Raw genomic sequence first — 24,562 nt, 5'->3', positions numbered from 1 at the left:
ATGCTTCGACATCCTGTGGTCGTTCATGTTCAGGTTCGTTTATGCCCCCGAATAAAAGATTATTCCGCATGCTCTGGGACTTCAAATATGTGAGTTCGTCACGTACCTCTTAAGTCTGCCTTGACAAATGCTCGATCTCAGATTTCTGTGTGACATCACTAAATTCTAGATCGTCAATTTTTGACTCACAAGTGCTGACACGGTCTGCAAAACGTTTATTGAAATCATCAAGTTTGCACCACAATTGTTTAAGGTCCTTTTCAAAGTTTTCAACTTTGTTTGCAATCGTAGTTAATGTCCCTAATTTTAATTCAATCTTAGTTAGCCTATCATATATAGCCTGTAGAAAGATACCTGAATCGTCTTTAGGCGTGGCAATGGATGACATATCGCGGGTTGAGTTGCTAGCCATACTGGTAGACTTGTCAGGAACGCCTGGTTTTGTTGGCAATGCTAGGTCGTCAAACACTTGAGAGTTTTCGTAGAGCACAGAGTTCACTTCACCGAGAATATCACTGACGGAAATCACACTGTCATCACCAAGCAGAACTCCAGACGGGCCTCCTTTCGCCCATTTACACTTATTATTGTTTACTAATTCTTCATCTGTACTACTTCCTTTTTTGAGTTTACTTTTTTATTTTCGGATTTTGGCGTTATATATCATAATATCTTTTAGCTGGATACATTTTTTCTGTAAGAAAATACTTCAAATTATGTTTTAAATCCAAGAAAACTATCCGCTCGAAAAAACACGTCGACCGGCCTTGACATGACCTTGACCATACGTATATATGTTGATGAGTTATTAGTCGTTTTCACACTTATTGTGACAGTGACCTTGACTGTTCTAGAACGACATCCTTTTCAAAAAATAACAAAGCACTTTATAAATGCCATTAACTTTTCCTTGTGTTTTATGATATTCCTTATTTATTATTGAAGACCTTACGAAAAGAAATCTGATAAGGTCGTGCACAAAATAATACTTTTTTATACGATTTTATAAAACCACCTATGTAAAACCGTTGTAATTTGCAGTGATCAAAATAACATAGTATGATAAATCAAATGAAAGAGCAAAATCGTGCTAAGAAATGCCAAAAAGAATCGGGGAAAAAACTGCTGATGATATAATTTCTTGTTGCCCTATATTCACGATCGATTATTTAACATTATATTTTCATTATATTTCAATCTCTTTCAACAAGTAGAGCGTGGATCCAATTAGCATTTACCATAAGTGCATATCTATCTGAAACACCATACAACAAACCGATCGATATACGGTTAATAGTATAATAATGATAATAATAATAATAATAATTATAATAATAATAATAATAATAATAATAATAATAATAATAATAATAATAATAATAATAATGATAATCTCTTTATTTCCTGAAGGTAACTCATTAAGACAACACATTGATACCATGTTATGCAAACAGTTTAACAATGGCAAACTTATTTTTTTAATGAGGCCTTCAAACAACTATGGTATGCACAATGCATTTTCTGCATTAAAATGCAAACATGTAGACTTTGACGGACATAAGAGTACTGTAACAGTGTAATAGAAGTGATATAAAAAGCAAGTCTATTACATGACTTCTCTTATATTATTAATTTCTCTTTCAATATTGAAATGATCTCAAGGAACAAATATTTATTAACAGAAAGCATTTAAGAATATATCAATACAATACAATAATGTTTCTGAAAATGTGCAATGTCGTTGTGCACAAAACGTAGAAAGTTATTTCAAAAAAGACGAATGTGTTTTGTGATGATATTAAATAATCCCACCCTTTTGATAGTGACATGAATCTTAAAAATTTGGATATGCTTTCCATGGTTTACAGTCAACTCGTACCTAAGTCAACTCGCACGGTAGTCAACTCGCACGTTTTTTGGTTAACTCGCACGGAAGTCAACTCGTACCTAAGTCAACTCGCACGGTAGTCAAAATATTGATGTATTAATGGGTTCTAAATGAGTTATTTATGCATAAAACAAATGAGAAATACTTTCAGATTTTAGTTCAATACTTTTTAACGAAAAATATTCACAAAATAACAACACATTTTTTTTTACAAAATATTGTTTACACCATCGTTACGTTATCGGCACATTATAACAGACATTTTAGGTACTTTTATATATTTTTTTAACTATTATTTTAATTTTTATTTCATTATTAACACACATTATCAAAGCTTTATATGTGTACACAAGTATAGACATACATCTATATACTTTTATTTTAATATGTATTTCAATATATTTACACACAGTATCAGAGCTTTACAATATGTACACAAGTAGACATACATCTACATACTTTTCTTTTAATATTTATTTCAATATTTACATACATTAACAAAGCTTTACAATATGTACACAAGGAGACATACATCTATATATTTTTTTAATATTTTTTTCAATATTTTCACACATAATCAAAGACCCCCTATCAGTAATAGCCTTATCTACTTCTCGATAATCAGAACCCTCATCAGCTCTGAATGACTGACGGATTATCTGTTTATTGTAATTTTAGTGGTGAGAAATAGGGTATTGTTACTGATTAGGTGACAGCTGTGTTCAATATCTTTCATAGCTCATTAAAAGTAAAAAATATAAGCTTATACAAAATTTATAACAATTAAATAGAAATTAGAATACAAATAATTAAAAAACAAAAAACATGAACGCGGAAATAGAGCTCTACATAGACTTTCCACTATTATAAATCAACACGCGAACAATTAAACGTATTTGAATTAATAATTTCAAATTACATATATTCCGATATTGGTAAAAAATACTTGATCGAGTGATAACAGTATCACAAAAACAAACTTTCATCTACAATACAAATAAAGAACGTTTATTAATTAACTTCCAGCAAAGCTGGTATATTGAGATAACTACTAAGATAACTAAGATCTATTATGACATAACCGCATGCAACAAACATCACCTAATTTTCGTTTTAATTTTCTTTAATTTAACTTTCACCTGATTATAAAAGTAAAACTTTTTAATTACAAGCTAAATTAACTTTAATTGAATCGTGCGCGGTAAACAACACCCTTTACAGCATTCTCCGTTTTGTGACAAACATTAAAGTATCAATGATTAATTATCATACCAATTTAGTTTAATTGATTAATACTTTGCCATTTAAATAATTGTTAGTTGTATATAAGAACTTTCACACCTATTACAAACATTCAAATAACCCATGAAAAACACCGACGACAAGTGTAAAAGAGCCATTAAATGTGACAACCGTATATTCAGATTATTAAAAAAGGACATAATTTCTATTATTTTTACTTATAAACTTCTTATAAACTACTGATTATATTACATCCTTCATATATTTCTATATATTTTTTCGAGGCGTGCGAGTTGACTTCGAAAAGTGCGAGTTGACCAGAAATGCCGTGCGAGTTGACCAAAAAACGTGCGAGTTGACTACCGTGCGAGTTGACTTAGGTACGAGTTGACCGGCACCCCTTTCCATCGGCATCATTTAAAAAAAATGATTGTTTAGAAAGAATTCCGTCACACCACATTTTCAAAACGAAAATTACGCGTGTATATCTATTTTTATGTTTTGTAATGAAAAAGTGGTAATAAAAAGGTCATACACCAAAGGGTTTCGTATGAAAACGAGGATTGAACAAAACAATATTGTTGACTAAAAAAGGGTAAGAATTATAAATTGCTTTAACAAAGATCAACATACAGAAATATGTATAGACTTAACATAATGAGCGGCAAAACACCCGCCACAGCATAACGGACGGTGAAAAACGCCCAATAAGGTATACATAAACATGTATATACCGAACTGGATACGCTCTCCCTGTTATTGAATATCGCATGCATATATTCAGTATGGTAGTGAATATCGTGTGCTTGCAATATTTCTGGTATTTAATATCGCCTGCATACAATATTTTTGGTATTAAATATCGTGACGGTTAGCTCAGTGGTCGGTATACGCTTCTTCACCTTGGAAGCATATGAGTTTTGTTGGCGGTCACCATACCGGACAGGTGAGGTCTCCTCCGGGTACTTCGTGTTCCCCAACAACACCAGACCTCGCTAAAATTGATCATCTTTTAATGACAACTAGAAATAGCTGCTATAATAATAATACGTCCCAGTATTCATGAGTCTCACACGATTATTAGTTGGGATTTTTGGGTCCCACTCATGGCCAATAAATAATGCAGCCTCAGGCGTGGAAGGACCTCATAAATTTCGAAATATACACACATGCACGCAATATCGGGTATGTACACAATCTCTCGGTTATTGAATACCAATTGCTTACATCATATCCGGTATTTAACATCTCTTCCATAGACTCACTCTGGATTTGAACATCTCTCTCTTCTTTCTTCTTCTTCAATTTAAAACAGTTTATTTTCCCAATCTTATATAGGGACGTAGATACAGTTGTAAACGTACGTTTAAGTTGTGTCGATGTAAGAATGTACTTATAATAATTAATTGAATAGACACTCGGTTTCTATCAATATGATCATTGTGTACACACCGGTCTTACTGACCTGTGTACTAATGCGCAAGGAATTGTGGGTAGCACTTCTTTTACAAGTGAAAAGTAAAAGCGAAAGTAAGTCAAGTAATCGTGCTTCTGAAAATCACTATCAGTCTTTATTGAGATTCAAAATCGCATTTAAACATACTAAATAACATTTCTTTAAACAACATTCCATTTTAAACACATATTTAACACCGTTTTTTCTTATTATAGAAAAATATTCATTCCTACGCGGAACTATTTTGGCGGAAGTACAAATCCCCAAATCAGGGGAATGTGATGCGTCCTAGCATAGAGGTGACAATAACGAAGTGACGTCACCATCTATGTATAGAATGTCAATATGATATGAAACGCTTTATTGTAATACATGGTGTTTTTCTGAATGTAAATGCTGTTTATATCTTTACGTTTTAATTGCTTACCATGTTAAAATTGACTGCTAATAAACATTTCTATTTCAATGAATAAATCTAATTGTACGCATTTTCTTCAAAACTACGCATAACTATTCTATATCCCGGTTAAAATAGATGACTGATCATATTAGTTATTGTTGCGATTTGTTGTGCGAAATCAACACATACAAACTCCTTACGTCAACTTGCCTTATTTGACGACATGCTTCGAAGCATCGTTACACAAATGAGCTGGTTACTAAACATATGTAGGTAATTGTATTTTAATGGTAGGTAATTGTATTTTAATGTCAGATTAGTCGATGTCATAATAACACAAAACCGCCGCAACAATTTCACTAGTGCAATGCAATGTTTGTTCTTCAACATAATAACTATTTTCTAAATTAAATGCCTTTCATCCAACGCGGAATTTAAATCGCCACTTCTCCGCACACACAATTATTACCACTATTTACAAAGTTAAATAAATCAATTACATTCATAATGAAAACACTCAATGTTATTAATACGGCGCTTCTGTAATTCCAACTTTAATCGTTTCATTAAAGAACCGATGATTACAAGGAATTCCCGTGAAGTTCTAAATCCTTGCTTATTTCAACAAATTTAATTTGTCGTTTTCAATACAGCAATGTCTCCAGGAATTTATATCGCATAATCTTGTGTCGCGATATCGGTGGAATCTAATCTCTTTTTATCCTTTTAATTACTTGTATTTATTGGTTTTAATGCAATCAGTAATCGGCGATAGATTCAATTAATTTCTGGTATGTAAAAAGACGTTGCAAATGTTATCTAATATTGATGTCTGTCTGTCAGTTTGAATCGGTTTAAAAAGGACACGAAAAAACACTCGCCTCTAGATAACTTTACATTCGTTTGATTGCTTATCTATAAAACGATAATCGTTCACAAAACAAATTCTGAAGTATGCTTTTATTTCATACAATTGCCCCTTCACGACTAGACACCTCTGTCTGTAATTAAAGTCACGAATATTTTCAATAATCCAGCCCACTGTGCTGCAATATCAAACAGACGTTTAAAATTGTTCAAATGTTATTACTAATTCAAGTGAACATAAATAATTATCATTCATTGAATATTTGTCATAAAAAGAGAAAACTTTATTTAACATCAATTCTCACCCTTTCGATATATTCGTTTCCAATAAAAGGCCGGTATATATTAACTTTTTTATTCAGAGATATATTATCTTGTTTATTGTAAAAATTCTTAGCAGACCACAATAAGGTTATTGAGCCTCTATTTTTTAAACTTATCCATTCAAGTCTGTTTTCGTGAAATGATTACAAGTGTGTTTGTTTGGCCTTAAATCATTTATAATACTTAAAATAAAATTGTATAATGTATTAATATGCATGCACCCATCTATATTTAAGTTGTTTATCCGTGCCCTAAAGTGACGATAAAGAGTGCCCTTCAGGCGTTGGACAGGTTGTCAAGCATCCCCTCACAAAGAAAATTCCTTGGGTTCCGTTTCCGTTTCCTCCTACTCCCCCTGCCCCCCCCCCTCCAAAACGAAAGATAGATGGAAAAGAAATAAGTAGATCTGAATGGTATTTTATGGTTTATTATGGGAAGCTGTTCGTTCAATATAAAGGTGTCTATTAACAAGCAATACAGGCGAGCTAGCGTTGACATAGTGCAAAACCTTTGTCCCAAACATGATGTACTAAATGCGATCATTCTCATTAAAAGAGTGATGTAGTCGGTTACGATGTCGATGGCAGCATTCATTGGTACAGTCTCAACAAGTTCGAAAACTGTAACGATTGAATGTTTATTTAAATGCAGTGCCCATCCATAATGCAAACAGTACCGCTGGAAAAATGTTCCCAAAATGTTCCGGCAGCAAAGTAAAAGTAAGGGTCGAAGGACCGGAAAACGGATTCATTTTATTAGGCCACTGTACTTGACCGATGGAAGTGGAGCCCGGGTACTCAAGATCTCGTCATGTTGTTAATATTCATTGCGTTCAAAAATATATATTGTGTAATCATTGTGATATGGAACAGGGAACGCATACGTTCCTAACACAAACAAGTTGATATTAAAGGACAGATAATGCAAACATAAACATGCGTAAGGTAATATAACTCAGAAGACACATGTTAGGCATACACTGCTCATTTGTAAGGAGAGATATAATATAACAACTTATAATGAAAGTATGTAAAAATGTAAATAAACAAAATTCGTTGAATAACTAATTAGATTAAGCGTATGCATGAGGAGACCTGATGAAACTTGATGAAACACATTGGCTCAATATATATGCCTTTCGAGACAAAATTCGTTCCAACTTAGGTGACTCAAAACGAAGGGGAGCGTAATCTTGTAAACATGTCTTGAAAAAATGTCCAGAGTCACACTCCTTCCGGATTATTGGAAATTTAAAGTTAAGAAGTTGGTATATTTGACCAAAATTCATAGAAAGGTTGTTTTTGTTTGTTTTGGAACAAACCCGCGTATTTTGTGGCTGCATTGGCGAATGGTCTATGCCACAATACTATCTGCCCTCACCCGACTCAATGGAAGCTATTAGTTCCCACACTAAAACAACGTGTAGACCCACGGCCACCACACAATGTATGCAACTGTCGACGGATGACATTACTCATCCGAAAAGTTGCCCTTTGATTTTAAAGTTTTTACATGCATTTGCATCTGCTCTCAAAAAGAAAGATATTACATAGCTCTTATATGCACGTAACCGTAGTTATAAATGGTACATAAATATTAATATACTCATTCATTGAAATTAATTTTTAATGTTGATGTTGTGATGCCCATTATTATTTTTACTAAAACGGTATGCTGATATTTCTGGGCCAATTGTGAGGTTTGGAGCTTGATCATTAAAACCGGGTTAATCACCCAAAGCTTTGCATCAACCGTTCGAATGCGGTGACCCTAGTTGTATTCATTATTATGTGTTTGCTTTGTATCGTGAGCCATATATATATTATACATGTATTGTCAAATACCGTTTGGCAATTGTTTATTTGCCATACATTTAGGATCACATGCTATAATAATGTTTCCTGTTTGCTGGTGAGGTTGCAGTTTCACGTTTTTAGGTTTTCATAAGCATTCTGCGTATCGAGTGCCGTCCGATTGTGGTTAGTAAAACAATCTTAATTTAGGAGCTTTACCTTTCGTTAACAATATTTTTTATAGTATTTTTGATCATATTTCTTATATTTAACTGGACGTAGTTGATCAATTTTATATAAAAAAAGCAACATTTATGTATAGCTAAGTAAGTGCAATTGGGTTTAATGTAACCTTTGATCGATTACCGGTAACAACAATTCGATCAAGCGAATCGTTATGAAACCAGCAGATCAAAATGTTGAAAATTATATCTTTAAACGGTTTAAAACACATAGAAAGAAAATTTAAAAGGGAAGTATTGAGTAACTTGTCTGAAAGCAACAATTATGCTTTCCTATGCCGTCATTGCAGTAAGGCTGTGCAACAAAGCAAAACTTCTCTCCCATACAGTAAAGGCCAGGATGCAAAACTTGCCCTCAAACAGAAGGGAAAACGTCAGAAAAACATTCCGTTTGTGAAGGAGCTGTTTCTGGGTCGGTTTGATAAGGTATATTTAGTTTTGTGAATTGTCCGGCTTATTCCAGAAATCCGGATTTGAGCCATGCAGTGTCGTTCTGAGATCAATGTAAATTCAATTAGATTTTAGGGGGTGTGACCCCTTATGTACCATTCCCTTTATGTACCAGTCCCTTTATGTACCACTTTGAGACTTTATGTACCACCTATATATTATGAAGGTGTTGTCCATTCATTCATGGCAGTGTGAATGGGCTTTAATAAGTGTTGATCTAGTCAAATTTGAGTTAATCAAATATTGTCTACTATAACATTGCAATTCATTGTACTGAATCATTTATTTCTTGCTATCATAAAAGTTTTGACAATTTGGAAAAAAAAAGTTCAATAAAACAGATTAACTTAGTAACTCAGTTCTTACTAAGTAAAATATTGCTGAATTATATGTTATATCTATTTTGTTATTGCAATTCATAATGTAATGTTAAGAACCAAAAAAAAAAGTTAAATAAAACTCAGTAACTTAGTAACTCAGTTCTTACAAAGTAAAATATTGCTAAAATATGTGTTAAATATAAAAATGTAGCAATCAAAATTACATGTACAAAATTTAAAAAAAATCTCAATTAGAATTATAATTAAAATTATGTTCAAATTCATAAATTATTTTATTTCCAATAGCAAAAATAAAATGATAATGCTAAAATAAAATGAACCTTATGCAATGGTTACAGTATCTCTAATGAAGACAAATGACACTGTCTGGTGCTCAACAGCTCTAAATTCCTCTCCTATGCCAGGTGTGAAATGTCATGTTTTTTTAGTAAACATCCCAAACCAAATGGGTCCTTCTTCACAAGTGACACATTCCTCAAATAATTAGACCAATTAACAACAACATTTATACTTTTACACTATTATTTAATTTTACATAACAATAACATAGTCCAGCACATAATCTCATAATACATTTTCTAATTTTCTCTTTATCCTCCCTTTGATTTTTTATTTGAAAATGAACGTAATAATTTTATAATTACATAGGTACCTAATAACTTTATTTATACCACAAATAGACATCCTTTGATGACACCACCAGTTATTTTTTTTTTTGTAAACACGTTTAAAGAAGGATTTTTTTTCACAGTTTGAAAATTAAGGTCATTTACTAAACATGATTAAAAAAGGAAATAATTTTATTGTTTACAGTTTGAAAATGAAGGTCATTCTCTCTTCTCTTCAAAGTATCACATTTCAACTATACATAGGAAATACAAACATTTTAGTTAGACTTTGTCAGGATAAGATAGTGACAAATGGTTTTTTATAATATACTTTAATTTCAGGTAAGAATATGAATCATTTATTACTAATGGGGCTAATAAATTATACTAAGACAGTCACTGACACACAAGCTGGCATAAAATATAATCTATGGCAATATATTAGTCTAATTCATAAATAATATGTCACAAAATACATTTCATTATTAACACACCTTCATATTAAACCATATATTATTTATCTCTATATATAATATATATGGTACATAAAGGGTCAGATAGTGGTACATAAAGGGGTGGTACATAAGGGGACTGGTACATAAAGGGTGACATCCGATTTTAGGGGGCTGTGGTAGTTCCAATAGGAGGTTTTTGTGTGACGCACAAGAGGGTTTTCCGTTACTTAAAATAGATTGGCCGTCAACTTCTCGATCGCGGCCTATTATATTGTATCAGAGTAAAGGTCGTCGGAAGACTTAATACTTACAATTTCACAAAACAAAACTGTAAATACCCGTATTCTTTTTTAAGTAAGACTTTAATAAATGATATTTCAAAAATTATAAAACATATAATAATTTGAATATTATTATAAGTGGTGTGGATGGGATATTGTTATTTTTCATAAGAGGTTGTAATTGAGTGTAAGGGTGTATTGAATCAGTCATAAAACAAAGCCCTTAAATAGCTCAATACATTTCAATCTTGAAATGTAGTTTTAATTTTCTTTTACATTGAATGAATTTTCGTTTCGTTTACATTGAATGAAAATATTAATAATTTAAGCATTCCAATTGAAAAAACACCTGCATATTCTGCAAATTGAACTATCTTTGCATGTACATGTATATTGAAAACTCTTCTCTAGTGATAATGAGCGATACAAATCTAGCATTTTATGATACCATAAATCTACACATTTAATTTATTTTACTCAAGTATTTTATATCCGTATATAATGACCATACGCGATTGCTTGTTTTCGTGATGATGTTTCGAACACTGCTGCAGTAACGCACGATCTTTACACATTATAGCAGAGTTTACATTTGCAGGTACCTGTTAAATACGTTAATTGTGAAGCAGTAACTTTGTAAAATATTTTAAATGTATAGTTATTAAACACTTTATTGTTATGTTTAAACTGACTAATATCTATACTTAATAGTTCCTAGCTGTTAATCCATTTCGGACAAATGTCTATTTTTTTTAAATATGTTCAAATATTTTGTTAAAGCAACTGTTAAGTTTTTGACTTAATATGCTAAGAGATGACATGGAGGTATCATAAATTGTGTTTAATGACCAGACACATGTGGTTTATGCAGAGACCCCATACAGAGTCATACCAGTATAGGTCCCTGGGTTTATTACACACTGTTTTCTTAGTAATTGTCTGGACAGTATCTGATCATATCGAGATAATCGGTTTGTGGTAATCAAAGGAGCAATTAAACACTGGGTTAAAAATGTTGAAACAAAGAGTGTCAAAACTGGTGTGAACAATTAAATAAAAGCATTTACATTCATCAAGAGGATTTAGTTAATCTGTAACAAGGTAAGTTTTTACAGACAAATGTAGGTTCAAATCAGTTTCTATATGTTGATTACATAAATTCAATCAATTTGTTGTTTGTTTTCGTCCTTATTTGTGTTTGTTTATAGGATTCAATTTAATCTGAAAGAATTTCAAGTTCTGAGTATTTTTTGTTCTTCAAAAGGGTCGCGAATATGATTGTAACCTGATCACGATGCGGTGCATCACATGCAAACAATAGCAGAATGGCCGCAGTTTTGACGGCAAGAATTTGAACATTCGCAAATGTGACGTCATTATCGGAATCCCCAAAACCTCCTATAATTCACTCTCAGCTTTATAATCCAATGGGTTTTTAGAGGTAAAATATCCTGTCTATTGTTCTTAGGTGCAAAACTTGATCACCACAGCAAAGGCTAAGGAACACTGATAATGCAAAAACTTATCAATGTTTACCTGTATAAAGCATACACTGGTGCAAATTGTACTGTTAAAGCAAGAAATAAGTGCTTTTTATTTACTTTCTTATGCTTTTGTACTCTCTAACCAAATAATTGAAAACTCTCATAATGTTGCCAACTTATAAAGTGTTGCTATCTTTTAGGTCACAGTACACCAATCTTTTGCACATCGTGATATTTTATGTAACCTAAGTCAATAACGATGTCCAAAAGATGTAGAATATTTAAGATGTTCCGAATATTAAAACAGGGCTTTTTTCCTTCTTTGAGACTGGCCGTGGACGGACATTTTTACACGGACAATTCACAATTCATGGACACGGACTATTTAATATAATACGTCCGCGATTAAAAAAAACCACAGACATTTTGTGCTCAAAACTGTCAAAAACGGACAGTTCACATTTGAAAATTAAGTTTCGTTTCACCGTTTTTCATTTCGATTTCGCAACTTTTGTTTACTAATCGTTTAAATAACGTCGTTTCAATCGATTACAAACATGAATCGATAAAAATTTTGAAACCAGTGCATATCAGTTTACGCGCGGCCGATCAACCTCACCATTATCCAAACAAAATAGTGTCGCGCAACCCCAGTACTTTGCAAAAAAGATTTTTTAAAAACACACCAAATAATCCAGATTTATTAAAATTCTGGATAACCATAAAAAAGCCGAAGCTTCTACAGAAGGGTAAGTGTTTTTACAATGCACAATTAAACGGACATGGATTAAATTATGAGGAAAGTAATCTCAACCCATCCGCAAGACATTGACCTCGGACATTTCCGATAAAATTTGCTGAGGTCCTGTATTATTCCCGACATTGTTGGACCTTGTGTCCGACCATAAATAAATTTTGTGTTTTGGTAAAAAATTAAAACGAAATTAAAATATGAACAAATACCGATTTCAATGTTCAAAACCAAAATATGACCAGTATTGATGCTAATGTGTTTAAGAATTTTATAAACACAAACGTCCGCCATTTTATGCAAGCGCTTATGAAAAGTGAATTTTTGAATGGATTCATTCCCATTTAAAATGCGTAAATCAAGTGACGCAATGTGCGAGCATATTCATATACACTGGTCATATTTGGTTATAACTACCAATCACTGAGGGATTTTAATATAATTTATTATTCGTAAATTTATGTATTTTGTCTATAGTTTCAATGTGTCAATAATATCTCATTGTGTGCATTAATGCCGATGTATTTTTTCATTTTAAAATACTACATGTACCGAGTTGCACGTCTATATATAGTTACGGCACATGGTCTGTTTTGACACTTTCCATGCGTGGAACTCAACTCTGTCAGCAAAAATTTCTCGCTCTTATTAAAACACAGGTTTTACATGGCATCATGTGTAGTGAATGGTGCAGATGAATACAAATGGACTTAAATAATATTATCACGTGGCTGTAGACAAAATGTGTTATTCAGTTCTAAAAATGTACATGATGAAATATACTTCTACTTAAATTAAATTGTTACCGCATGCAATTTGTAACGGGTATTGTTTTCACAACTTACTCGCCATAAGTTATTAATTGCTAACCATTTGCATTTAATTTCTCATAAGGAACAGTAATTGTTTATGGTAAAAAGGTGCGACGATACCCGACACCGTCTTTCATGTATTTATAACCCCTTGTTATTCTACATGTAGCTATCAAGATAATCACAGAGAAGTTTAAGCTTTAAGTAATATTTGCCCTGAATTTGAATTTGAGACGTCCACTTTCAATAATATCTCTGGATCTTGTGCACTATAAACAAGATGACAAGATGACATCTATTGATTCCTGTAAACAGTCATCTCTTCCAGGCCAAATTTGCTTAACTTTCAAAATAAATGTATTTCAATCTGATTTCTTTTCCAAAAGCAAACACTAAAATTTCCTTTGTTCTCCCTATGCTTAACCTTCATGCAGCCAAACCTAGTCTTATTTTATCTTTTCTTTTTTACTTGATTTATCTTTGCTTCCTGAAACAAGAACGGAAACAAAATTCATTTTCCTTTCTTCAAAGTTTCTGCTACTAATTAAAGTATAAGAATGTAAATTTATATATATGTAGTGTAAAGCATACAGTGCGCATATCTTCATTGATCCATTCATAAGCAAAGGAAATGATTAAATGCAGCCATTTGGATCAAAGTAAAAAACAGAAGTTACTTCAGACATGGTTAAAACTCATCACTTTAGCTTTAAAAATGATTTCATTTGCTCTTTGATAGCATGAACAATAATAAGTTAAATGTGTAGGCATTGTAGTGTCTGTAAATATGACCATCAAAACAAACTGTTTGATATTGTGTCTGATCTCAGTAAATTCTCAAATGGTTTTGTTTGGATTTACTGTTCTCATGATATATAATGCAAAAAACTATGTTTCCAATTGCATATTCTAGGAAATCATTGAAAAAATGCCAGTTTATAGTTTCACAGTGTTTTGCATTTATATATGCAGTCATTTGCATATTTGAAGATTAAAGATTTTATAGTAATAGTTTTATAGTTATTTGACCATTTGAATATTTGTTTAATAGTATATGTCATTTGTATATTTTTTTTATTGTTGTAGGGTTTCATGATCTTGTACAGCTACACTTGATGTCTGTTTTCTTATCAATCTCTGGCAATATGATATTTAGGGGTAACACAATCTTAGTTGTAAATGCAATATTATACAACATATTTACATCACTTATTGTTAAGAGAATCATCAAATACCTTTCCAATATTTCCAATATAAGCAACAATGCTTGTTAAAGATTATTGCATCAACATTACATCCTTCTACAGTTTTGCTGTAACACCTTTTCAATATTCCAATATTGTCAACAATGCATGTAAAAGATTATAACATAACATAAATTAAGTCACAAACAAATTATTCATGTTGAGATCTTAAATGACAGCCTGTTATTGGCATCTTAATCAAAGCTCCCTTTTGATTTTACAACATACTTTGTTGTCATTACCTAATTGTGGGTCAGAGCAAATCTAAACCAAATGTGACCATAACAACAGCAGATGGCAACCAACTCCTATATAAGCCAAACGCAGAATGGATTCAATACCTCTGCTCTATTGTTTCACAGTGTTTTGCATTTATATATGCAGTCATTTGCATATTTGAAGATTTTATATTGTTTTGCATTTATATATGCAGTCATTTGCATATTTGAAGATTTTATAGTAATAGTTTTATAGTTATTTGACCATTTGAATATTTGTTTAATAGTATATGTCATTTGTATATTTTTTTATTGTTGTAGGGTTTCATGATCTTGTACAGCTACACTTGATGTCTGTTTTCTTGTCAATCTCTGGCAATATGATATTTAGGGGTAACACAATCTTAGTTGTAAATGCAATATTATACAACATATTTACATCACTTATTGTTAAGAGAATCATCAAATACCTTTCCAATATTTCCAATATAAGCAACAATGCTTGTTAAAGATTATTGCATCAACATTACATCCTTCTACAGTTTTGCTGTAACACCTTTTCAATATTCCAATATTGTCAACAATGCATGTAAAAGATTATAACATAACATAAATTAAGTCACAAACAAATTATTCATGTTGAGATCTTAAATGACAGCCTGTTATTGGCATCTTAATCAAATGTATTACCTGTAAGTCAGAGCAACATTAACTGTAGAACTTTATTGACACAAACACACAGCAAGATGGCAATAGAGCAGAGGTATTGAATCTGACTGACTATTGGGGTTATTTACCCTCGGGACTTCGGTTAAAAACCATTGCCCGAGCACACTGCTTAACATAGAACTCTGCATAAAAAGCCGAAAACGGCCATAAAATGGACAGCCCGATTTTACTGGGCTGTACCATTGGTATAAATATAAAACTTTGCAGTGTTGGTGCGGTGCCTTAATAAAAATCTATTGGTTTAAAAATATATAACCTTTATATGAAGCGTTAAAAAGACGCAGTGCTATACAGTGAATAGGCCTAACGCGGTTAAAAAGCGGCGTTTTAATTGGTTGATGCGCTTATATAACGATGGCGCTGATTGGCCGAAATTTCTTATTAAGGATTGCCAGTAGGTCAATCCGTTTTTAAAATAGATTTTCCCACGGCTGACTTTGTACTTTTAAGAAAAAGTAAACAATGATGGTTTATATGCAAAAATATAAATGAAAGAACAAGAATGAGTTAATCCAAAAGAACTTGGAGTTGTTTTTTAGTATTAGATTACTATGTTTTGTTACGTTACTGTACTTATTATTAATTTATATCATTCATATGATGTTGTTATTGTATGTTATTCTTTGTATTGTTTTTTAAGGAGGAGAGAGAGGAAGAATAGCCCAATTTTTATAAGTAAAGATGGTGAAAACACACATACTGTTGTATGTGGCAGCATCATTACCAGACCCACTGTTCAGTATATACTGCAATGGGTTTGTTGGAGTCTTTAGACTTTGTGATCTGTGGTTTAAAAATTTGAATCCAAATAGGACTATTTTAATATATTAATTATAGAAAAAAAAAAAAAAAAAAAAAAATACACAGATGTGTAATATGTTTGTGTAACAATATAATAATATTTGAGGGTTTTCCAGATCACAAAGTGGTTGAACATTGCCACAATATGTTTACATGCATAGTCAAGTACCATTTTTATGTGTATGTTTAAAGTTTAAACTAAAGGTATTGAATCCATTCTGCGTTTGGCTTATATAGGAGTTGGTTGCCATCTGCTGTTGTTATGGTCACATTTGGTTTAGATTTGCTCTGACCCACAATTAGGTAATGACAACAAAGTATGTTGTAACATCAAAAGGGAGCTTTGATTAAGATGCCAATAACAGGCTGTCATTTAAGATCTCAACATGAATAATTTGTTTGTGACTTAATTTATGTTACATGTATGTTATAATCTTTTACATGCATTGTTGACAATATTGGAATATTGCAAAGGTGTTACAGCAAAACTGTAGAAGGATGTAATGTTGATGCAATAATCTTTAACAAGCATTGTTGCTTATATTGGAAATATTGGAAAGGTATTTGATGATTCTCTTAACAATAAGTGATGTAAATATGTTGTATAATATTGCATTTACAACTAAGATTGTGTTACCCCTAAATATCATATTGCCAGAGATTGACAAGAAAACAGACATCAAGTGTAGCTGTACAAGATCATGAAACCCTACAACAATAAAAAAATATACAAATGACATATACTATTAAACAAATATTCAAATGGTCAAATAACTATAAAACTATTACTATAAAATCTTCAAATATGCAAATGACTGCATATATAAATGCAAAACAATATAAAATCTTCAAATATGCAAATGACTGCATATATAAATGCAAAACACTGTGAAATCTGTTAGATAACTGTCATGTTACAAGATAACTCTATATTAAGAATCTTAAAGGATCAACATAAACCTAGGTTATAACCCAAACTTACTTACAAACAAATGACATAATGAGAAAAACTAAACACAGACAAAAGGTGTGAAATGACAAAACACTACATATATCAACGATTCAGTTTCTTCTTTTCTGTCTTGGTAGGGCCCTACATGGAAATGCGAGAAATCTAACCTCTGATAATTTAAAAACAACCCCTTTATGATGATAAAACTACTAATTATTGACATCTATTTCGTAAACACACGCCCAATCTTGAAAAAAAAAGGTTCCCTATGTTATGTTTATTTTTGTATGTCTGGTATTTGGAAGTGTAGACATTCATATAATGTCTAATGTCTGACTAAAAGAGAAAAATACAATCTCAGAAAATAACTGGCAGATCCAGTGTGAAAGTCCTATCAGTTGTTCCACACAAACATGGTTTGTCACCTATGCATGTTGGAGTACATCTACCGTGAAGCTTAGGTAGAGTCACTGACAAAAGATAGGGACCTGACCGTTTTATATGCTGTAGAATTCTTGGAAGTTACAAGATCATAGATCATTTTTTAACCAGGTTTTCCGAAGGAAAAAACTGGTTATAAGATTGGCGAATGCGGGCGGGCTGGCTGGCTGGCTGGCGGGCTGGCTGGCGGGCTGGCGGGCTGGCGGAACAAGCTTGTCCGGGCCATAACTATGTCGTTCATTGTCAGATTTTAAAATCATTTGGCACATTTGTTCACCATCATTGGACGGTGTGTCGCGCGAAATAATTACGTCAATATCTCCAAGGTCAAGGTCACACTTTGAGTTCAAAGGTCAAAAATGGCCATAAATTAGCTTGTCCGAGCCATAACTATGTCGTTCATTGTCAGATTTTAAAATCATTTGGCACATTTGTTCACCATCATTGGACGGTGTGTCGCGCGAAATAATTACGTCAATATCTCCAAGGTCAAGGTCACACTCTGAGTTCAAAGGTCAAAAATGGCCATAAATGTCCCTTGAGATATAACCTTCATATTTGGTATGCATGTGTATATGGACAAGGCCTTTCCATACGCACAACAATTTTGACCCCTGTGACATTGACCTTGAAGTAGGGGTCTGCATTTAGGTTTCAAAATCTGCGTTTAGGTTTCGAAAAATGCTCTTAACTTCTATGTCCCTTGAGATATAACCTTCATATTTGGTATGCATGTGTATATGGACAACGCCTTTCCATACGCAAACAAAATTTGACCGTCCGTCCGTCCGTCCGTGTGTCCGTCCGAAAACTTTAACGTTGCTCATAACTTTTGCAATATTGAAGATAGCAACTTGATATTTGCCATGCATGTGTATCTTATGAAGCTGCACATTTTTAGTGGTGAAAGGTCAAGGTCATCCTTCATGGTCAAAGGTCAATAAAAAAAATTCATGTGCATATCTCCAATGTCAAGGTCGCCACGACTAAAAATAGATTTATTTTAAAACAAACTTACAAAGGGGGTTAATTTTCTTTGTTCATTTCAAAAGTTCAGTTTGAGTTGTCTCCCTTTATCAGATTTTTTTTCACAATGAAAACCTGGTTTTGTGACAATTTTGTCCCTTGTTTGTAACATAATATTCCGTAATTCTACTGTTAAATGGTCATTACTATGATCATTATCATAGTACATGTAGACTGCAAATCCCAATACCAGACTGCCATTATCAGAATGAAGTAAATTAAATGATCTTTTAAACTATGGTTAACAAATGGTAGGAACACCTACCATTAAACTGACAATATATTTGAAAAAAACAATTACTAAAATACAGGTAAACATAATATGTACACAAAAACTGTTTCTTTGTCCTTTTTTATATAACATTTTTCCTGTGTTTTTTTATTGTTGTTTGAATTTAGGCTATATACAGTTTCAATTCATAATTTACTTTTTCTATCATAAATTTTTCTATTTTTGTGGAATTTTACATATTTTTAATAAATTAAATTTAACCCATTTTATTGGTTATTTATGCGATTGATTCTTTTGAAAAATTTCCCAAAGTAAACCCTTCAGTCGGTTAGATTTCTTAGTCAATTCGATGTAAAAACTGGGCCTACCTTGGTATCTTGCCATTCCCTAGAATGTGGAGAGAGATGTTTGGTCCGGGCTGTGGAGGCTGTCTGTGGTCGATTGTGGTTGTCTGAGCTGTGGTCTGGGTTGACTGCTGTGCTCGCCTCTGTGGAAGGCAGTGACTGGTCCCGCTGTAGACGGCTGTCTTTGATCCGAGCTGTGGTCGGCTGTCGCTGTCCCAGCTGTGGTCTGGTCCTCTGTTGCCCTTGTCAAGGATCTGAGTCGGCTGTCGGTGGTCCTAGCTGTGGTCTGGTCCTCTGTTGCCCTCGTCAAGGATCTGAGTAGATATGGTCCTGGCACTGATGGGGTCCTCTTCATGGGATCGTCTGATTCTCACCACTGTCACACGTTCGGTTAGCGTGTGCTCTTTTCTTATGAGTGAACGATTTGTTACGGTAGGTTGTTTCCCCAAGTGCTCAGGATAATGAAGACTGTAAGTCAGAGCAACATTAACTGTAGAACTTTATTGACACAAACACACAGCAAGATGGCAATAGAGCAGAGGTCTTGAACAAATGTTATTAATTGTAAACAATACAAATTTTACAACTGAAAGTATTCAATATCTAAAACTTTAGGGAATAACTCGCTTTTAGCAAGAGGTAACTGAAGAATTTTAATATATAAAATAATCACCAAATATTTAGACTTGCGTGTAGAATGAACAATTGTAATACATACAAAATACTGAACTTATATCACGTAAACAAGTAAAGTAGAAATAAATAAATGTCTTACCTGTAAGTCAGAGCAACATTAACTGTAGAACTTTATTGACTATATGCTATTGTAATGCCCCCAGATCGAAAGATCAGGTGTATATTGTTTTTTGCCTGTCTGTCACTGTGTCAGTCAGCCAGTCATCATTGTGTGTGTCCCAATACTTAAACCTTGGTCATAACTTTTGCAATATCGAAGATAGCAGCTTGATATTTGGCATGCATGTGTATTTCATGGAGCTGCACATTTTGAGTGGTGAAAGGTCAAGATCATCCTTCAAGGTCAAAGATAAAACAAATAAAAAAATCCAAGGAAAGTAATAAGCTATAATGGGAGAGAATTATCTGTACCTGCCAAATGATTTTTTTTTTTTTAAATATATCAAAGCGGCGCAGTTGGGGGCATTGTATTTCTTACAAACACATCTCTTGTTTCATTTAAGTATCAGAAAACTTTGTTATATAACTGTAATTAAAAGAAATTTAAAATTGTCTGTCACATATCTGTGAATGTTTAACAATTTTATCCTAAGTGTATGTTGCTATATTGTATATGGTTGCTATGTGGTTGTACTGCATTGATTATAAAGATTGTTGAACTAGTATTTTTTTGTTTCAAAGGAGATGCTTTTGTTCCCTGAACTGGATAAGTACGAGGATGTTGAACATCTGAATGAATTGATTGCCCCAGTTGAAAGGTTCTTCACAGAAAACGGTAAACATGCTTCTTTGTAGAGTTTAAATAATTTGTTTCCATGTTGTGTACTCATACTGTCAGTCTTTGATGGGACAGTCTTGGCGGGACAGTCCTGCTTTTGGGGTATTTGTACCGATAGTCGTAAAAAACAACATAGGTTCAATAAGGTCACAATAAAATTCGCTTTCAAGCTTTGTCTGACTTAAATTACCATCGCTTATCCCTTTATTGCCCCCTATTAACAAACCAAATCTACTAGTCCAGTGATCAATGTTGATTTTGACACCTTATCAGCGATCTACATGTATTGGCAAACTATTGATTTTATTGGGTATTCACACAATGGTGTTTTTATGATAGGGGTCGCTAATTGCTAGCGAGAGATACATCGTAGTTAATTAAATGCAGACTGCTTTTGTATTTTATGACCACAATCAAGTCCAAAGAAACTATTACGTGGTATTGTGTATTATACCACATGAAGCTTAAAAACCTGTCAAAACACCAGTTTTGTAAAACTTTTGTAAAACAAAAAAAATTGAGCGCTTATCGATACACATTGATGTTCACATTAATTTACTTTCGTTTTTGACTGATTTTCAGAAAATAATTTGTACATAGTGCATCAATCTAAATTTAGAGTAAATTGATGATTGGTTTAATAAAAACAGTGCTTGACGCGCGCGTTGACAATTACGCATGCCTCTGTCCCAAATCGAAGTCAAATAGAGGCCTTTTCACGTTATGGATTCATCCGCATAGAGCACATGTGTGTTTACTTCTGGGAATGGAGAACGTCTGTGGTAAAGAAATTGTAAGTAATATACTGATTACTGACTGCATTAAAGGTGCCATAAATGATCTTTTTAGGTGTCTTGCTTTTTGGTCAAATGTCCCGACATTTTAAATGGAATGTCCCGATTTTGACCCGAAGATTTCTGGCATGTATGATTATAATGTTCAATAAAATGACAAAAATGTTTTAAATTTATAATTAGAAGTTTCACTTTTTTGGACATTTTGAGAATATGCCTTGGACCCTTTAGATTAGATAAGTGTGATTTTGACTAAAATTGGGAAATTGATGTCAAACAGTATTATAATATAATTTTTTCTTTCACAAACTAACAGCCTCATAAACACCCATAATCAACGAATATTTCATAAAATGTTTCAAAAAATAAATTATCACATAATAAATCAGTGTTTCTTTTAACAATAGCCAAAATTTCAACACTGTCTGGTTACATAGATTTAACGAGATACAAAATGCTAGTTTTTATTTTCGTGTGACTATATACTATGTGAATAACTCGCAGTCTGTTAAGGTTTTATGCTGTTTGGTGGCCACACCCCCACACTATACCCCACCTCCTCCCCTCCCCCTCCCCCTCCAAAAATGTTTTTTTTTTAAACATGGTTTAAAAACCACAAATATTTATATTTATTATTTTATTTTTGAAAGACTGTCCAACCATCCCACCCAATAATCCCCCCCCCCCCAAGAAAAAAATAAATATTTTTTTATGCCCCCGAAGGAGGGCATATAGTGATCGGACCGTCCGTCTGTCCTTCCGTCACACTTTGCGTTTAGGTTTGCGTTTAGGTTTTGAAAAATGCTCATAACTTCTATGTCGCTTCAAATAGCAACTTGATATTTGGCATGCATGTGTATCTCATGGAGCTTCACATTTCGAGTGGTGAAAGGTCAAGGTCATCCTTCAAGGTCAAAGGTCAAAACATCTCTTGTTTTCTTTTTTTTAGCTCACCCGATTGCTCAGGTGAGCTTTTGTGACCGGTCTTTGTCCGTCTGTCCGTCTGTCCGTTAACATTTGCTCGTAAACACTCTAGAGGCCACATTTGTTGTCTGATCTTCATGAAATTCGGTCAGAACATTTGTCCCAATGATATCTTGATTGAGTTCGAAACTGGGTCATGCTGGGTAAAAAACTAGGTCACTAGGTTAAAAAAAAGAAAAACCTTGTAAACACTGGAAGTCACATTTTATGCCCAATCTTCATTTAACTTTGTCAAAATGTTTGCCTCAATGATATGTTGGTTGAGTTCAAAAGTGGTTCCGGTCCGTTGAAAAACATGGCCGCCAGTGGGTGGGGCAGTTTTCCTTATTTGGCTAAAGAGAAACCTTGTAAACACTCTAGAAGTCACAATTTTTGCCCAATCATCTTGAAAGTTGGTCAAAACATTGGATTTATTGATATCTCAGACGAGTTCGAAAATGGTCAAGATCGGTGAAAAAACATGGCCGCCAGTGGGCGGGGCATTTTTCTCTCTATGTATATAGTGAAAACATGTGAACACTAGAAGTCACATTTTTTGGCCCAATTTTCATGATGACGAGTATGAAAATGGTCCAGATCAGTGAGAAAACATGGCCACCAGTGGGCGGGGCATTTTTTTCTATATGTATATAGTGAAAACATGTGAACACTCTAGAAGTCACATTTTTAGCTCAATTTTCATTAAATTTGGTCAGAACATTAGTTTCCTTGATATGAGAGTTGAGTTTGAAAATGGTTCCAGTCAGTTGAATAACATGGCTGCCGGGGGGGGGGGGGGGCAGTTTTCTTATATTTATATAGTAAATAAAGGTTGTGAACACTTTTCAAGTCACATTTATTGCCCAATCATCATGAAACTTGGTGAAAATATTGGTTTTATGTATATCTCAGATGAGTTTGCAGCGATTTTCCTTGTCCAATTGGGAAAAGTACCCGTACCGGTCCAATTGGGAAAAATTGAGTCGTGAAAACCTCAAAATTGGGAAAAATTGAGTCGTGAAATCCTTAAATTAGGAAAATCGCGTCGTGAAGTTTGGGTCTTATTGAATACATCATACAGTTCATACTTAATTGAACAAACCCATTAAAATAATCATTTGCAGGCATGCCTTAATGACCATTAAGTGATAAAGTTTATATAAATAACAAAATATTATAAAGAACACACAAAATCAATTACTATTTGTTTTAATCTCTTATAAAGCAATGTCTCTCTCTTTCATTTTTTGAATATTTCAACAATCTTTGATGTTTGATCATCACTCATATCCACAGGCCTCGGGGGCTTGGTTTGAAATCTTGAAACTAAACTGCGTCAGTAAACCGCGGGGCGGGGATCCACTTGCCTGATGACTCTTTTTTAGTTTTTTTGCATGATATTTGCTATTATTACTCATTTCAAACTACGGTAAGGTTACAAACCAACGTAAAACAGTAGGCTGACTGCCTGACAAAAGAACGGGAAACAGTAACGACTCTATTGATTGAACGCGCTGAATAATAAACCCGAAATTAATTGAGCGCATCGTTACACACAACTAAACGATTTTCTTTGTTCTCTCGCCGAAAGTTGGGTTTTGTTACGAAACTTTCGATCGTTTTGAGAAAAAATTCGAACGCAGATTGGGATTTTTTCAGATGCCGATTGGGAATTTGGGAATTTTCGCTCGATTGGGAAAGTACCGTTTACCGGTACTTTATAAAGAAGGAGGAAAATCACTGGTTTGTAAATGGTCCCGATCGGTAAATAAACATGGCAGCCAGGGGGTTGGGACAGTTTTCCTTATGTGACTAGAGAGAAACCTTGTGATTGGACACTATAGAAGTCACATTTTTTGCCTAACCATCGTGAACCATAGTCAATACATTGGTTTTATTGATTTCTCGGACAAGTTGGAAAATGGCTCAGATCGGTGTAACACACTTTCT

The 24,562-nt window shown here is 33.3% G+C and overlaps 1 protein-coding gene across 1 annotated transcript in view; it reads left to right on the top strand.

Moving 5' to 3' along the window:
- Positions 1-8,339: 8,339 nt before the first annotated feature.
- LOC127832270 (complex I assembly factor ACAD9, mitochondrial-like) overlaps positions 8,340-24,562 on the top strand; it is a 53,292-nt gene continuing 37,069 nt past the window's right edge. The window contains exons 1-2 of the mRNA XM_052357655.1: positions 8,340-8,638; positions 20,759-20,852. Coding sequence (XP_052213615.1) covers positions 8,387-8,638; positions 20,759-20,852 — 346 coding nt within the window. The 5' untranslated portion in view covers positions 8,340-8,386. The remainder of the gene's footprint in view (positions 8,639-20,758; positions 20,853-24,562) is intronic.

This window comes from Dreissena polymorpha, chromosome 5 (assembly GCF_020536995.1).
Source record: "Dreissena polymorpha isolate Duluth1 chromosome 5, UMN_Dpol_1.0, whole genome shotgun sequence".
In the NCBI taxonomy this organism is placed as follows: Eukaryota; Metazoa; Mollusca; class Bivalvia; order Myida; family Dreissenidae; genus Dreissena; species Dreissena polymorpha.
Note: the sequence above shows the minus strand (reverse complement) of the source record. Positions and strands in the feature narration are given on the sequence as shown.